General features: G+C 34.0%; 3 protein-coding genes across 7 annotated transcripts in view; 1 reads left to right on the plus strand and 2 right to left on the minus strand.

Annotated features, from left to right (window-relative positions):
- Positions 1-65: 65 nt before the first annotated feature.
- On the plus strand, positions 66-7,911 carry LOC132704602 (N-acetylgalactosaminyltransferase 7). 3 transcript variants are annotated; one of them, XM_060674707.1, is made up of 5 exons: positions 66-192; positions 328-1,029; positions 1,111-1,518; positions 1,573-1,876; positions 6,965-7,911. In XM_060674707.1, exons 2-5 carry the CDS (start codon positions 360-362, stop codon positions 7,323-7,325), a joined length of 1,743 nt encoding a protein of 580 aa, XP_060530690.1. In that variant the 5' UTR covers positions 66-192; positions 328-359; the 3' UTR covers positions 7,326-7,911. The 3 variants fall into 3 exon arrangements, with proteins under 3 accessions (XP_060530690.1, XP_060530689.1, XP_060530691.1); XM_060674706.1 differs by having other exon boundaries at positions 96-265; XM_060674708.1 differs by having other exon boundaries at positions 103-220.
- On the minus strand, positions 2,160-6,175 carry LOC132704952 (protein lifeguard 3-like). 3 transcript variants are annotated; one of them, XM_060675308.1, is made up of 3 exons: positions 5,857-6,175; positions 3,188-3,643; positions 2,160-3,118 (listed from the first exon to the last, which is right to left on the minus strand). In XM_060675308.1, exons 2-3 carry the CDS (start codon positions 3,521-3,523, stop codon positions 2,276-2,278), a joined length of 1,179 nt encoding a protein of 392 aa, XP_060531291.1. In that variant the 5' UTR covers positions 3,524-3,643; positions 5,857-6,175; the 3' UTR covers positions 2,160-2,275. The 3 variants fall into 3 exon arrangements, with proteins under 3 accessions (XP_060531291.1, XP_060531290.1, XP_060531289.1); XM_060675307.1 differs by lacking the exon at positions 5,857-6,175 and adding an exon at positions 3,985-4,113 and having other exon boundaries at positions 3,188-3,750; XM_060675306.1 differs by lacking the exon at positions 5,857-6,175 and having other exon boundaries at positions 3,188-4,075.
- Positions 7,912-8,032: 121 nt separating the features above from the next.
- Positions 8,033-17,599, minus strand: part of LOC132704600 (calcium-transporting ATPase type 2C member 1-like) — a 29,179-nt gene continuing 19,612 nt past the window's right edge. Inside the window, exons 10-13 of the mRNA XM_060674702.1 lie at positions 13,871-14,012; positions 13,627-13,818; positions 10,524-10,761; positions 8,033-8,157 (exon numbers count right to left, since the gene is read on the minus strand). Coding sequence (XP_060530685.1) covers positions 8,054-8,157; positions 10,524-10,761; positions 13,627-13,818; positions 13,871-14,012 — 676 coding nt within the window. The 3' untranslated portion in view covers positions 8,033-8,053. The remainder of the gene's footprint in view (positions 8,158-10,523; positions 10,762-13,626; positions 13,819-13,870; positions 14,013-17,599) is intronic.

Genomic DNA, 17,599 nt, shown 5'->3' on the forward strand with positions numbered 1-17,599 from the left:
TTGCAGCGTTCAAAATAAATAGGACAATGTGAATTTGTATAATTTAGCCCGTTTCTGAGGAAAGAAGATTCATTTGACATCAAATGACGTTTATGTCGGAATTCTAACCTATTAGCCGCTTTTGTTTACGTGTAGTTTTCCTGTGCCGCTTTGTAGGTAGACGTCAAATGCATTCAATAATTTGAATAAAAAGTAAGAATCGGTGCTCTTAATTTGGCGGGTATGCTTTAAAATAGTTAAGAAAGCAAACTTATTTTTGTTTTAGGTAGTAAAACACAGATTGTTTTTAACCTGCTTTCTGCTTTTAATTATTAGAATTTTTTTCAGATATCTGTGATAAATGCCCTTAACCAGCAGAAATGTCGTTTGTAATATATCTAAGTAGGAGAGCCAGGACTATCAGAATATTTGCAGGCTTGGTTGTAGTAATCTTTATAATGTATTTGTTAGCCACATATGATAAAGGCAAGGAAATTAGAAGATTAAGCCATTTTGCTCAACATATTGAGGCGAGCCCCAAACTGGTGACTGGTTTGGGAAATTTCGAGCCCAAAGAGGTTGACAATAAAGACGGACCTGGTGAGAAAGGTCAACCGCATCACCTTCGGCAAGATCAGCAAAATGATGCAGATCAATCTGAATCTGAATATGGAATGAATGTAGCATGTTCTGATGAGATTTCCTTGGACCGAACAATTTTGGATACTCGATTAGAACAGTGTAAACACTGGGATTATCCATCAGATTTGCCATTAACCTCTGTAATTATTGTATTTCATAATGAAGGTTGGTCTGTATTACTGAGGACTGTACATTCAGTGTTAAACAGAACACCCAGTCGTTTATTAAAAGAGATTTTATTGGTTGATGACTTTAGTGATAAGGAAAATTTGAAATATGATTTACAAAAATACATTGAGCAATTTGAAGGTAAAGTGAGGCTAATAAGAAATATTCAGAGAGAAGGGTTAATCAGAACCCGCTCTAGGGGGGCAGTTGAAGCAAAAGGCGAAGTTATAGTATACTTGGGTAAGATATTCCTTATGTCACTGAGCTAAATAATTTGCAATTTTAATTTAAAAGTTCAATATTTGGCTTCCGATTTTTTAGACGCCCATTGTGAAGTGAATACAAATTGGCTGCCACCATTATTGGCGCCAATTTATCGTGACAGAACTGTTATGACAGTGCCCATTATTGATGGTATTGATCACAAAACATTTGAATACAGACCTGTTTATGGGGATGACAGACATTTTCGAGGCATATTTGAATGGGGAATGTTGTATAAAGAAAACGAAGTACCAGAGAGAGAGCTCAAAAAGAGAAAACACAATAGTGAACCTTATAAAAGCCCCACCCACGCAGGTGGATTGTTTGCTATTGATCGCAAATACTTTTTGGAGATAGGGTCTTACGACCCTGGCCTGTTGGTTTGGGGAGGTGAAAATTTCGAGCTTAGTTTTAAAATATGGCAGTGTGGAGGCAGCATTGAGTGGGTACCATGTTCCAGAGTGGGTAAGTGCAGCACTTTCTCCTTAGAAAACTTATAAGATTTGCATTTTTACATAGGTCATGTGTACCGCAGCTTCATGCCTTACAATTTTGGTAAACTGGCTCAAAAAAAGAAAGGTCCATTAATAACCATAAACTATAAGCGGGTTATCGAGACCTGGTTTGATGAGAAATATAAAGAGTATTTTTATACAAGAGAGCCAATGGCGAGATATTTGGATATGGGCGATGTGACAGAGCAACTGGCTTTGAAAGAAAGACTGAAATGCAAAAGCTTTCAATGGTACATGGACGAGGTGGCTTATGATATTTTGGATAAATATCCTGAGCTACCCCCTAATCTTCATGTTGGCGAATTGCGGTAAGGCACTAAAAATTATTAATTCTAATGTTTTGTGAACATGTAATAAGAATGTCATGACGTAATTGACAGTTTATTTTCCCGCTTCTTGAGAGATACTGCGTTAGAGTCTCTCTCTCTCTCTCTCTCTGTCTCTCTCTCTTTCTTTCTTTCTTTCAATATTGCCTTTTACCTGAAAATTAAAAGTAATGTTGTCATCACATAAAACTCTTTTATTGAGACACCAGGTCACACCATTGCAAGCTCATATCAATGAAATTACTGTACAAACTTTTTGGTAGAATTTTATTTATTAAAACTAATTCATCTTCTCACCATTTGGTAAGCCTCACAATTTCTACAATTTTCCAATTTGATGGTCGGCTAGTAAGTTATTTTTACAATACATTTCAATTTATATTATCGAATGCAAGCGTTCAGTAAGTGAAGTGAATACATAAAAATTAATATTATGTCGGTGTATAACGTCAGTGCGCCAAATATATATTCTTCCGGAGATATTTCCACCCTTCTGCCACCCATAATACACTGGGTATCGTACAATAAAAATATGGTAAACATGACTGTGACTAATGCCGAATATACTAACCAAATTATGGTCGAATGGGTAATAATAATGACTATTATCGTCACTATGCCAAAAATCGTAAGAACTAAAGCGGCCAGGGCCAGTATGAAAGACCATTTGGTTATGTCAAACTGCGTTTGAAAAGCCAAAAGGGTGACAAGAACACATATAAGTCCCGTACTAGCCAAAGAGGTCATTACAATTTTCGTGGAAAAGTAAGCAGTTATGGTTCCGCATAAATATGTCATGGCAATGGTGAACAAAAAAAGTACCACGAAATTGGTAGGAAAAGTCTTCCTAATGTTTTGGTAACAGGTTAGGGCGATGAATAAAATCATTTGGAGCGCGACCATTATCCAGAACATCGGTATGTTGGTCCTCACGAAATTTTTTGTCGGTCTGTGATGTGTGACGAGAAAAGTAAACGCGGTAGATATAGCTAATTGAAGTGCTAGAATCGCGTATACTTTTTTTATAAAATTGTTCCGGATTTTTTGATTAACAAATTGATTCATGTAATAGTATTCCAGCGGAGTGGGTTGGTACCCAGACCCCTGATTTGCGTCCATTATGTATTGGCCAGATGGCACTGTTTGCGGCCTGTAGACCGGACTATAGGCTGGCGGTGGTCTGCTGTCATAGGGAGGCGGGGCTTCACTATTTGCAAGGTTAAGCTGAAAATTGATATATTATAATACATCACTATCATATCAATGCGGTTTGAGTCAACTAGTGATACCAACCCTTTGAATCCTTTCACCGCGATTAAAAAACACCGCTTCTCTGGTATTGGTGGTTTTTTCTTTAACACAAGCGTCTACAGTCGTAAAGCTTTCATCTGGTTCCACATCTTTAAATATCGGGAGTAAAATTTGTGAGCTCGACGAGTTCAACTTTTTGTCTTCCGATGGGTGTTCGCTTAGTATATTTATGCGGATTTCGGTCTTGAACGCGTAGTTCTTTGACGTTGTCGGTTCTTGAAACGCAATTACATCGTGTTTGCTGGCGAGAGCCATGACGTTATTTCGGCTATCGTTTGGCTGGGGATGGTTAGAGCTGGTATTCGTGTGTTCAGACATCTTTGCGGGGATTTAAACAAGTTTCGTGGGCGGTTAACATTACGAAAACAAATCGCGTTTGGTTGACTTTTAAATGAGGCAATTGTCAGTTGTATGTGTCATATTTGTTTTCTGGAATTGCTTGGACCACGATAGTTAGTCGATGTTTCGTTGGTTCTAGGTTACATAAAATAAATTCAGTCCTGAGTTAACACACTTTTATCAACATTATTAGGAGTTTTCACTGTCTGAAAAATTATTACTTAATGTAATCTTAAAAATAATGACTTTTAAAATTTATTTACTACGGACATTTTTTGCATGGTTTTACAAAATGTATAAATCGAGCAAAGAATAGAAACGTGACGAATTCGGGCATAATTGCAGATTATTACTCAAGTTTTTTGAAATATTAAAAGTTTATAAAATGACAGAATTAGTAATAATTGAAAAAAGAAGTTTTTGGTTAGTTAATTACCTACCGACCTAGCGTACGGGAAGCGTCACTTTACCACGTCAGTTTTATTTCCCACGGATCCGAGTCACGTCGGACATTTCCGGGATTTTACCTCTCGGGTTTGGGAGCAATCGGATGTTTTCGGAGATATTTCCCACGCTTTGAATTTTGACGTTTGTCAATTCTGACGGTCATGTCAGTGAATGTATTCCTGTTGTTTCGTGAAAATGTTCTCAAAAACTAACGGTCGTAGAAAAAGTATAGTATGCAACACGTTCGATAAACTTCTTAAGTCAAGTAAGTTGCATAATATACTATTTTTTATAGATATGGTATACAGTATATGGTGTCATATAATGGGGCACAGTTTTGTGGTAAAAAAATTTGTCAGTTGACAAAAACAAATCCCCTCTTTAAGCGAGTCTTATAGATATACCAAATTCGTTGTAGACTGCATTGTTCTAAATAGGCAAACCTTATTACTAGCTAGAAGTACCAATTGTTTAAAAGAACCTAAAACTCAGAACATTTACCAGATAATATACTGGCCGTAAGGACGGTAAAAATGAATGCGATTTTGTCAACACTTTTTTATGGTGGCCTCCAATATTTCTGTATTGTCGGTATCGGCGTCGCTCTATACACAATAGATGAAGTTCTTAAAAATGTGCTTTAGTAAAATGTCGCTCATTGGAGAGATACAGGGTGTTAAAGTTAAAGGTTTTGATTAGAGCGATGAGTTTTCAGTATAAAGGGTATATACTATATTTATTTCGATAAAACACACGAGGTATCAGCCACTAAAAAATGGTCCAAGTTTCAAAATTGATTTCCTCACGAGCCGTTCGCTTAACTTTCATGACATTTTTATTGCTTGTTTAGCAAGAATGTCATATATCGCAAATCGTAAGAATTTGATTCTGGCATATACAGGGTGCAACAATGAGTCACCCTGTATTTCAGTGAGCAATATTTTACTGATGCATATTTTCGTTATTTGAATATTCATTATGCCTAGGCACATTAACCAGTTGAAGTAATTTTTTATTCCATTATTAAATAACGTTAAAATATTTTTTATTTAAATTAATGAATATCAACGCTTATGTTCATTTCTAATCCATAGCCTAGTCGGTGTTTTATTGAAATAAATGTAGTGTTAGAAATCATCACTCGCAATCATAATACCAATCTCACAAAACCCCCGGATCCAAATTTTCATGCTATCAAAATTAAACACTTAAAAGTAATAGTTTACTTAATCAGAATCTTAAGCTATCAGGGTGTACAGAAATACAAATATCTTGGTATTTTTATTTTCATATTATAAGACACTAAAGCGCCAATTACAGGCCTATGTAATCGAAAATTAATTCTGCTATATGTTGAAAATAAATTATCTAGGGATCTAGTCTCATATTAATGAATTTCATACCGGAAAGTAAGACCATAGTTAGATTTTTGCGGATCTTTTACAAATTTTTTAAAATTAATTTACATTGCACTAATTCGTTTCAAAACTTAAATTTTTCATATAACCATTCAGTATTATTATGTCAAAATTAAACAGTATTTTCAGTATTTGACTTGCAATTCATTAATATGGTTAATTGGTTTGATTTTTTCAGTTATTCTCTGAACGTTAGAATTCCATCTATAAGATATTTTATAAACAATACTTTTGTAAATTATTATTTATATATTTTTATTTTTCCGTCGAAATACTGTATATTTTTTGCTTCTATTAAGTTCAAATTTATTATAAAACAACCAGCCTGGGAAACGTTACAGGTAATTTCCTACTATATTCTCTAACGTGCTTTTATTTTTGGTTATGCCCTCTGTATCTCATTAATGAGCGTCATTTTAAGAAGGCATGTTTGGCTTAAATCATTACCAAATAGCACACTTTAAACCATTGGACATCCAACGAACCGCCCATTGTGGACAAATAAGCTGTCCAATGGATGCCGGGAATGCGCACTTCTACTGGTTTGTAGATGTCCACTGAATTTACAAATGTCACACTTCTGCATGTCATTCTGGAATTCAGACTTGTAAAACTTTGGAGTCCAACTATGGATTACTTATGGAATCCAAGTATGGATTTCTCTTACAACACACATTCACAATTCTTTTGAAATCCAAAAACACTGGCTTGAATAAAATGGTATCATGAGAATGAAGGTTTAACTTTAATTTTTTGTTGGTAACGATTCTTCTTCTGTCACGCTACATAATACCTGTTTTCAAAAATAATTATAAATAATATATAGAGTCATCGATTCCAATCCACCATAACGTTACAGATTGTGATTATATCGGTCTGACATTCAATTGCAAATTAGAAATAATCCTAGAATTGTTGAAATTATGCTTAGCAGTTGCCTATGATATTTTTGTTGAGATACTAATCTGTACTTAGCGCCATTTATTTCCAAACAACGATATCCACCCTCCTAACTCCTGCTTGTCTGAAGATTAAATGGGATTTGGACATATTTTAGAAAATGCTGTTGTCAAAACACCTCATCCTAACTTGTTGACGCTCTGTCAGCGACCATTTTGGTTGTTGCCAAGGTCTTTGTTGCTTCATAAATATATAAGTATTAGAAACATATACAGGGCCTCTATTTTTCTAGTTGCTATACAGTTTACTTCACTTGACATTAGACTGTCATTTCTACCCTTTATATCTCTCGGTAATTGTTCACCATTCGGTTTTTTATTATTTTATATTATTTAACTGAAGAAGTTTTATTAACGAAAAGAAGGCGCAGGTATATTTTAGCCTCTAAAAATACTACTGACATACAACAGACTACAAAAGTGCGTTATAGATCGTTGTGACACACAGAAGCAAAGAATAGTAATTATATCATAGAACAGAGCAAAGGTTACAAACACTTTAACAGGTTTTTCTTAATTGGCAGTGCGTTAAATGACAATATTAACGTTGTCTTGATTTATTTCGTGTTTTATTTTTGACGTTGTTGTCTTTGCAGATCTGTAGCCGTTGGAAAATGCTTAGACACTCTCGGTCATGGCCCGCCATCGCTGATGGCCATACAGCATTGCCACGGATTCGGCAACAATCAGCTGATCCGTCTCAACGCCAAAGGGCAATTGGGTGTCGGCGAGAGGTGCATCGAAGCGGACGCCCAAGGGATCAAACTGGCGTTTTGTAGGTTGGGAACAGTAGACGGGCCGTGGCTCTACGATGAAAATACCCACACATTGATGCATAGGGTCCACAAAAAATGCATGGCATTGCACCCCCAGACGTCCCACCTGTCGTTGATGCCTTGCGATATCAATAACGCGTATCAGCAATGGTTGTTCAAAGAGTTGAAACCGAAATGGTAAATTTTGGAAGCAACAAGTTTTATGTCGGTATACAAGACACACTGCCACTTTGATTTTTGATTTTTGTTTATTTGATTTGTTTAGGAGGATCGAGACGCCAAATTTTTTTTAAATTTGAATTTGTTTTTTTTTTAATTTTCATGTACTTACTGTTTTATTTTTCTGTAATTTTTTGTTTCCTGTGTTTGTGTGTGAAGTCATCATTCTTCCCTGGCAGCTTTGATGTTGGCCGGGCTTAGGCAGCTTTGTAGTCTTAATTAACTCTTAATTAATTTAATTCATAAATGTAATTTTCAATTGGTAACAATTAAAAAAATGAGTAAAGGGGTTTAGAATTTTAAATACATTTAAGATTTAGTTGGCCAATCCCGGCCATATTTTTAATTCGTGTTAAAAAAAAAGACTTGAAAACGAGTTTTTTTTGCGATTATTATTTCCCGGAGCTGTTAATCCAAGACAATCACTTTAGTATTAATTTTTTGCAAGTGCATTTATTTGAATATTAATTTTATCTTCCAAATCAGCCCTTAAGCAATATATAAAATCATTTACTAGAACATGTTACAACTTAAATTTGTAAATATACATTCCTGATATTTTTACTGTGTTTTAATCATATGGTTATAAAGTTTTTTGTCTTAGAAATTTTTTGACAGGATAATAAGGGGTTGGGTAACACTTGATTTAAATAATTTTTATTTATTGAAGTTATAAAAAACAGTAAAGTATTATACTGAGATTAAACGTTTCTTTCTAATAGCATATTCACACAATTTCCTTACTTCTGAGAAGATCCATACAGATGACGTCACAGATATTAAAAGGCCCATATCTAAAAAAAGGTTGAAAAATTGTTATTTATCAAATATATCAAATTGTTTTTCCGCTTACTTGTCTCAAAATTGTGGTTTCTGATTTTCCAATTGCAGTTTAACTATGGCATTTATTTATATTATATAATGTATATAACTGAATCGCGGGCGGAGTAATTTGCAATAATTGGCAAAATATTTGTTTAAAAGATGTTGATTATGATTTTGGGATGTGTCAAAGTAAATTTTTTCCCAAAGTTGACGTGTTTTCTAAGTAAAAAGTAATAATTTTATGATTTCAAATAAAATTTGCTAGAGAATTAAAAAACCTTTTAAGTTACGCACGCCAGTGATTACTAGAGATGATAGCAATCTGACCTACTAATGACGTCATATCGGTAATTTTTACCACAGATCAACCGTAGAATATTAGGTACATTTTGGACGTTTTTGTTGAATCGAATTTGCTGTCGTCTCGCCAATCATCCTGCTAGCTTCTTCAGAGCTTAACTGAAACTTTGCCACACACTTACCACTGTTGTCCTTCTTAAGAAATATAACATTAGAACCAGATTTACCACTTGCCCAAAAATCTATTAACATCTTCGATCCGCAAAAGACAAAGTTTGAGAATCTATAGAAATCTATAAGCAACGAAAAACTCTTAACCGCTACTCAGGTCATCAATATTGGAATCAGTCTTCTGAGACAATGTTCATGCCCCTCCTTTAGCTCCAGCCCCGTCAAACAATATATAAGCAGGTACAGAGTAGAATGCAAGCCAGTTTTAGTTAAGTTCTGAAGAATCTAGCAGTTTGATTTATAAACAACCGACGTAGGAGGAATCCAGAAGTTTGTAAATAGTATTACAGTTGTCTGTGGAAGTTTCTTTCAAAAATTGCCGGGTCAACCTGAAGTTGCTGTCAACTTGCTTATTTCACGTGGAACACCGTGAAATTCTAAACATATTTTATGTATATTTATAATTTCATAACTTTGTCTCAGTGTTTTTGAAACATTTGACATTGAAAAATATTGCAGCTTCGGATTAACCAAATTCACACAAGCATATTTTTGTAATTGAAAATTTGATGTTCATATTTTACAAATTGTTAAAACAGAGGCTTTACTTTACTTACTTTGTTATTGTTGTTTTCTAATTTTATACATGTCTCAAAAAATTTCTATCAAACTGAATTCCGTTACCTATTCCAAAATAACAAAATGTGACATTTTCCTGTCACATACTACTACTACAACTACAAAAATATGCATATTCAAAGTTAGTTAAACTGAAATTACAATTTTTTTTCAAGGTCAAATATTTTAAAAATGATTAGACATAGGTATAGGACATCGGCTCAAACCGGAATTGATATGACGTTGAAAATATTTTAAAGAAGAAGTACATTTCGCACTTACCTCAACTTCATAAATTCACCTTAACCTCATAAATTCAAATTCATTAAACTTTTAGTGACATGTTGGTTGAGACTTTCTTAGATCGCGGATGGTTCTACTAAAATGCACTTTGCGCCATATTGTTTCGAAATACTTAACCCATTTTCGCCAGAACATTTAATGATATCTAGGCATATTTGAAAAAAATGTTGCCTTAAAAATGTTGGGTGTTGAATGCCTCAAAGTCATTGGTTAAAAACGAGCTTTTAAATCTCGAGCATGCGCTTGTTGAATGGACCTCAATTTTCTTTAATAGCTATATGGGGTCATTTAAGAGGATATTACGAATAATGGTATGTTAATACAGATATGAGAACATTTTCATGGGTCATTACTGAAAGTTTTGAAAATAGGGTTATGGTGGGTTCACGTAAGCTTCCATTAACATCAAACTCAAATGGTTCTTTAGTGAATCCACATGGATCTCCACTAAACCAATAACATTAACATTAAAAAAGTAAGTCACTATAAAGAAGAATAACTTATTTTTTTATAAATGGCTACCGAGAACCGTTGTTTTGATAATATTAATGTTAACGTTCAATTAGTGTTAAATTAATGCTAATGGATGTCATCTGTATCCATTTCTCTTTTTGTATTTTTTTTCGTTCTTAAGTTTAGCGTCCTTATTAATGGTTGCTGGGTGTATCGAAATTATTAATTTTTTAAAAAAATTCTTGTTATTTAATTTAGGAATGGCTATGGTTCCGGGATTTAATTTAAATATTGTTATACTTTGTCTTTTTGTTTTCCATCTTTTACTTCTAGGAGATTTCCTTTTTTTTCAATAATTTTTACTCGTCTACCTCACATAGCGATCGGTCAACAACAGTCCTAGAATTAAGTCAAGGCGCAGTCAAGGGATAATCCGAGAACTACTCAAGTATAGCCCAAACTTAAAAACCCGAAGAAGCTTATGACTTACCCCAAACTGTCAGTGCTTCTGTTTGAAAGACTCTCTGAAGCGGTGGAACGTAGACAACCAAAAACTGTCCCATCAAGGACAGCCCCACCGCTATGAGGAAAAACGTGTTGGAAAATAATCCAATTTGAAAAACGCTCTTGGTTTGCGATCTGCACGACAGCGCGTTCCACATGTCAAAAAATACGAAACACGTGAACGTCATTGTGGTGTCTCTTGTGGTAACACCTTCGGAACGCATCTAAGACAAAGGGTCGTTTCAAGTATCTCCGTTATATGTACAGGATGTCCCGCTCATCCTGGAACACTAGCTTATGAAAATGCAACAAAACGTTTAACACCAAAGTTTGAAAATACACAGTATAATCTAATAAGCGAATGTGACTCCCATTCTGATGCCGAATCAATATTTTATCGGATAGTAGACAAATAGATTTATTTGGCAGACATTGGCCCACACTTGACCTACGTAGTTAAGAACATACCATTTAAACTCTGCAATATACGAAAACAATTTATAATGAAAAAAGTTGCATTATTTGTGGGTCACAAATTGCAAAAATTCAGTCAGACCGACTCTTCTTTTGGATACCTCCAGGGACGGCACTCGACTTCACAATTTTAATCTTTTTCTGTCAGCTGTGGCCTATTTATCCTAGCAAAATCTCTCCTGATGAGGATCTCCATTATTACAACAACTTCCTCCGCGGTTTTCTTCTGGATTATACGATAGAAGAGCAAAAAATAGAAGAAGACTTAATAAGAGAAGATAAAGCATAGACAAATAATGGAATATCTTGAAAAACAATGTTCTAAATGCAGCGGAGGAAGCTGCAGGAAAACGAAGATTGGACGTAAACGACATCAATAAAAGATTATGCTTTACAACGGAGACAAAGATATTTCGCGATAAAAAAAGAAAGCATTAATAAAATTCTTCCGGAATAATAATTATGCACGCTGGGTTTTTTAAATAGTAAAACGACTTTAAATAAACACACAAATACGAGAACCAAAAGAAGGACATTGGGAAGGATTCACGAAAGGTATGGAAAAAGATATACAGGGTGTTCGGAAATTGTGTTCGGGCGCAGTGGGCTTAAACTGCGTTGAAAATAAAAATTAAAAAGATGAATTTTGACAAACTATAACTAGCAAAATATTACCATTTCGAATTTTTGTTACATGACTTACATTATTTTACCAGGTTGAATCTTTCCTCCAAGTTTCCGAACTCAATTTCCGAACACCCTGTCTCAATGGAATAAGCTATTATTTTACACACAGTTCTGATTTAGTAAAAGTCATTGTTACAAAATAAAGGTGGTAATCTGTCACTAGACGGTAGTTTACCTAGAACATTTTTTAAAATTTTTCTCTGTATTTTATTTATTTAGACTCACTGCAAAATAGAACTGATTGCCTTAAGCAGAATCACAGATTCTCAAAATTTTTTTCTTTTAGCAGCAAGGTTTCTCGTACTCGTTGACGGGTCAGCTTCGACATTTTGAAATATTCATTCTTCTTTTGCAGCGGTTCTTTTACACCGTGGTCTCCTTTTATTCATATTATCCAAAATGCATATTGCGATATTCAGTATTTGAATATTCCGGATGGGCCATCACAGTAGTAGTTGGATAATAAGCGCTTAAAAAAAACTAATTTTTAACGGATTGTGACAGTGACTGTTTCAAATTTCATTAAGTCCTGTTAGGTAAAATCACAATTACAGGTAAAATTCGAACCGAGAATAAAAAATCAAATTGTGGGTAAACGATAATACTTATCGACTTAAAACAAAAGTCAAAATTTTTGAGGATTTTTGATTCTGCTTGAGGAAATCTATTATATTCTGCAATATCTGTCTAAATAAATAAAATATAGGGAAAAAAATATTCCAGGTAAAGTGCCCTCTGCTAAAAATAAAATTTAAAAAAATAAATTTTGATAAGCTATAACTCGGAAAAAAATACGATTCCGAATTTTTGTTACATGACTTGTTTTTATTTTATCACTTTAAATCGTTCCTCCAAGTTTCCGAACTCAATTTCCGAACACCCTGTATTCGTCTCAGAGAGGATAACATGGGGAATGTTAAGGAACAACAAGAAATAAAAGATATCACACAATCCAACCAAATTAGGAAAGAAGAGTGGGAAAGATATTTTGAAAACCTATATACAGACAGAGCGTTGCCGACAGTCGCATATCTGTCCCAGAGTCGGATCCACCTATCAGATCCCTCCCAGATCGCAGATTTTAAATACATATAAACAAACGTTAAATGGATTACTCAAACAAAAAACTACACCATTTTAATTTGTTTGTAAAATAGGTAATAAAAGCTGAAAAGTATCGGTGTTTAAGGACAGGTATATTGGAATAGTTTAATGAATGACTGAAATGGCAAGTCGGTCAAAATGGCTTATAGTACCCCCAAATATTTTTCTTTTATTTTATGTTTAATTTCTAACCATTAACATGTAATTCAAGAAATTAAAATAAGGGCAAGTGGTCCAAAGGGGATGCGAAAATAGTAATTAATATCAAAGTTGAGTTTAAGTGCAGCTGTGAGTGGCGCTTCAAAACTAGGTGGTGTTAGTGAAAAAATAATTTTTAACATCAAGAAACAAGCGGAACAGAACAATGTCGAATTAAAAAATCCTACTACATAAGATGAAAGTTTTAAGAGTTTAATCAGACAAATTGTTCATTACGATTTTTTTTTAAAGTATTTCGCCAATTTTAATTGCAATTTATAAAATTATTCGAGGGGATTATGATTTGCCAAGTTTTTCTTTAAGTGCCTTGGGTAGATGAATGAAAGATATACATGTTACTGACCAAATATGAGCAATTATGTTCTGAGAGCCACATTGACATTTCTGATCTTAGTTAGTTAGCTAACGGCAACAAGGCATAATATAGGCATTGATAATATGTGCACATTTTTGTAAAAATTTGAAAATATTTCTAGTCCGTTGAACATAACGTTGTAGAATCAAATATTTGTGAAAATTCGTTTCTGTTGCATTGCATATATTTTGCGAGAAGGTAGTGTTGCCAGAGGAACGTTTCACACCAGTCAAACGGAGTGATCATTTACTTCTCTCTGAAATACCCACAAAGTGCCGCACACAATAAAAGTGGCGGATATGAGTACGTTGCAGACCAGCCTTTTGTTAATCATAGACTCTTTCGTGTTACGTGGTTTCTGCCTAACTACGTCCTCGCTCACAGGTTCTACGCCCAAGCTGTGTGCGGGAGGCCCGTCCATTATAATGTTGATCCATAAAATCTAAAAAAAAACATATTTACACCACTATAAATAACGATCTATCTCAACGGACCTGCATGGCGTTCAGCGGACTTGGAAGATCTAACAGTGTGGACAAAGCTATCAAAGATAAAGCCGCTACTGATGTTGACAATTGGAATCCTACGAAGTTTCGTATATTATAGAAGATCCCTTTGCCTTCTTCGATTGCTGCTCTGTAACATTTTGGCAATTGAAAAAATATATTTAGGGGAGAGAGCTCATCAGTGAAGCAGGACCTACAGTGAGGCATTACGTTTTGTTCGCTTAATGTGGAAGTAATTTCTTTGAAATCTTGCCGTAGGCCACCCAGGTGTTATATAAATTCACTTGGCGCCTCACGTTGAGATTCATGTGAGCATTTTCCATCATACAGTAAAATGATGTCTTATTATTTCATTTTTTATTTTTTTTCGTCAACGAGTTTATACAAAGGTAAGCTTGAGGAATGTAGCTGATATAAGAAACCTCTGCAGGCTACTATAATGCTATTTACTAATCTTCTGGGTTCTTCCTGCGTCCGTTGTTTATAAATCAAATTTGATGACGCGGTAAAGAATACATTGGAGAGACCGGACGGAAAGTATCAACTACGATGAAAGAATGAAAGAGCCTTAAGACTACGACAAATAAACTCATCGGCTGTTGCCGAATACAATCAGAAAACAGGTCATCACATCTTATTCAATAAAACTACAATTCTTGCATGTAATACCAAAAAAAAACTAAGGCAGTGTTGGGCAACTTCTGTTTGATATCTGTGTATTAAGTAATTTTGTTTTTTACAGATCACACAGAAAAGAATAAATGTAAATTGTTCCAAAGAATCTAGGAAGGAAGCTGTATCTCTGATCTTGGAAGGTGGAAGTTTAGGAAAAGTAAAAAATATCCCTGGCTAGATATGCAAAAGTTTATTGTTGTAGCTCAATGAAGTAATAATATAAACGTATTTAAAAAGTGAAGTTTTTACCAGCTCGACAAAAACATATTCGCCGATATTGACTTTCTTCCGAGCAATGAACATGTAAATAGCACCGGAAATTATGAAACTAACATTTCCTAAAAATGATTGCTTCTCTGTCTGTTATTGCTAATAATAATAAATTCGAAGAACAAGAAATCCAAATTTGAGAAAGAGAGGATAAAATGCCTAATTCACTTAAGAGTCCTGAAGAATTTAGAGGTTTTCCAAGAGCAGGAGTTCGTAATATATAATAAAATGAATAAATCATTAAAAAATTACGGAAAACAGTTGAATGTTTCCTTATAATGCACGGTTTGCAAAAAAACGAATCATTTTTATTAGTCCATAAATTATAAAGTAATTGTATGTGTGTTGCCAGAGAGTTCTTCGGCATGTTTTCCACTTTTTATTTAAATCCATTTAATAAAAAAATAAAAACTGATGATAGGAGAATTTTGAAGATTTTGATTAACAAGCCTGTTACTAATATAGTCCTTAAGTCGTTGGATTCCTTGGGTATAGGTGATATCCTGCCATTTTGCCGTAAATTGGTGAAAAGTTCTTGTCGCGTTATAGCTAAAATAGGACACAGGGTCAAGCCAGGCAAAATCAAGTATTCTGAAAAATGGTGGAACAAGGGGACTTAAACTGTAAGTAAAAGGTAAGATGGTGGAGCTACTCATTTGAAAGTGACTTTCCCACACAGGTAGCTGCCGCTTTCTACACTTGGAGGCAATGAGTTCCATTGTCTTATCGTGTTATTCAAAAATAAATATCAACTGAATTAACCGCTACGTAATATTAATTTTTAAAGAAGTAGGTATCAAAAACTTTCTTTATATATTCTTCAAAAGGCTTCAGAAATATACTGAAATTTGGGTGGTGCCCTGTTTATCCACCAAAATATTAATAATTTGGAAACTCATGCCGTCACTTGTAATGCCTTAAGACTACGACATATCAAGATTATTAACATTTCATAATTTGTTAAAGGGAATAAAAAAGGCATAAAACTGAAGAAATCGGAATTAGATTCTCGCAGAATTAGCAAAGAATACAAAATATAAAAAGCAATATTATCCGTATTAGTTAAAAACTAATTTAGCTCTAACTAGGTTGCAGTGGGATTTCTGGATCATATACATTGCCCTCATACCCCAATAGGGCTTCACTAATAAACCAAATTGGAATAAAACATGTAAATATTTAATACATTTCTTAAAGGATGTAGAAAAAAACCTTTTCACTAACATAACTACTAGGGAATCATAAAACACTATACATCTCAAAAAGCGACAAATAGAGGCAAACCATTTTAGGACATGTTATACACAATATCGTAAACTTCAGTTTTATATGAAAATAAAAAGTAAAGTTTGTTCATAGATATAAGAAAGTGACTAACTGATACGAATTAAGGAAACACACCGGCAAGCTGTAAGAATGAAATATGGCCGAACAGGTCCGCACTTTGCTTAGAATTTAATTATTTGGGGTTTTGTTAGGAAAGATACTAAACAATATTTATTTATTTATGTATGTGTTTATGTTTAAATCTAAAATAAAATTACAACTTATTTTATTACCTACTTAAATTACTTAAAATTATTCACATAATATATCAGTATCACTATCGCTATCATCGCCTGTTCAAATTATTATTTGTTCTATATTATTTGCAATATATACGACTGTTCTGCCTTTTCTATATGTTTAACAGAATTTGCCCAACTTTGTGGAGGGATGTTAAAAACTTCGGTTTCTATAAGTTTGAGGACATTGGAGTTAACACGGGGAAAAACTTTGTTACGACGAATGGCAGATTTCAGTTGGTGCCAAACATGTTCAATGGGATTCAATATACTATATATTCATATTCAGTAAGGTGGAAGCCTTAAAACTGTATGCCCTAGATTTTTTGCACAATTATCACAGACGTATTCCTTTTGTAGGTTCAAGCTTTGTAGAACTTCAATGAATTGCTTTTTGGTATAATCTTCGTGAAAATAAATGTCGTTATTGTACATGTAGTTTTGGATTGTTTTAACTACTGTCTACTGTGATAACTTGCATTGTCCATTACATTAACGCTATTAGGAGGAATGTTTGGAACTAGTTTTTTTTAAACCAACTTTCAAATAGTAAATGGTAATCCAGAGAAGAATCTTTACTATTTTTCGCAGACACAGAAAGGCCATTTGTTTTACACTTATCAGTTGAGACAACCCAACCCTTTTCCGGGGTATCATAAGTGTCGAACCAGGTTTCATTCAAGTAAGTTGTTCTCTGAAAATCCTAATTTTTTCTAGATATTCCAGTCGCCATTTCCGAATTCTAAAAGATTCCATTAATTTTTTTAAATCTAAAACCCATGTGTTCAACACACTTCCATAAGGTAGTTCTGCTACATTTAACACCTTTTTCATCTTTTTCAAGCCTCCTAATTAAGATATCTAATGTAGGCGCGCTTTGTTCTTCGTATAACTGGTAAATTTTATGCCGTATTATATTCGTCAACGTGGCCGTTTCTTCTAAAGATACTTGCTTGCTGGCACCACGTTCAATGAGAGTCAAATAAACATTGTTTATAACTTCCTTAGCCTCAATAGAATAGATAGAATAGCACATATTTTGCATGATTCGCACACGATTCAACACACGCTGTATTACACACGAAATAAGAATGATTACAAATAAACTTAAACTAAGTAGTATACCAAACCAAAGAATATTAAATACAGGTAGGTATAAAATTATTTTCTATTACGGACCACAATTTTACATGAATTTAAATTCCGA

This window comes from Cylas formicarius, unplaced genomic scaffold, assembly GCF_029955315.1.
Source record: "Cylas formicarius isolate icCylForm1 unplaced genomic scaffold, icCylForm1.1 PGA_scaffold_7__23_contigs__length_41026272, whole genome shotgun sequence".
NCBI lineage: Eukaryota > Metazoa > Arthropoda > Insecta > Coleoptera > Brentidae > Cylas > Cylas formicarius.

What these genes read in the sequence shown, in the direction of transcription:
- LOC132704952 (XM_060675308.1), bottom strand. Translation starts at nt 3,523, where the DNA reads ATGTCTGAACACACGAATACCAGCTCTAACCATCCCCAGCCAAACGAT. An exon ending in GCGGTGAAAGGATTCAAAGG is followed by an intron (nt 3,119 to 3,187) that starts GTTGGTATCACT and finishes ATCAATTTTCAG; the next exon opens with CTTAACCTTGCAAATAGTGA.
- LOC132704602 (XM_060674707.1), top strand. Translation starts at nt 360, where the DNA reads ATGTCGTTTGTAATATATCTAAGTAGGAGAGCCAGGACTATCAGAATA. An exon ending in GGTACCATGTTCCAGAGTGG is followed by an intron (nt 1,519 to 1,572) that starts GTAAGTGCAGCA and finishes ATTTTTACATAG; the next exon opens with GTCATGTGTACCGCAGCTTC. An exon ending in CTTCATGTTGGCGAATTGCG is followed by an intron (nt 1,877 to 6,964) that starts GTAAGGCACTAA and finishes TTGTCTTTGCAG; the next exon opens with ATCTGTAGCCGTTGGAAAAT.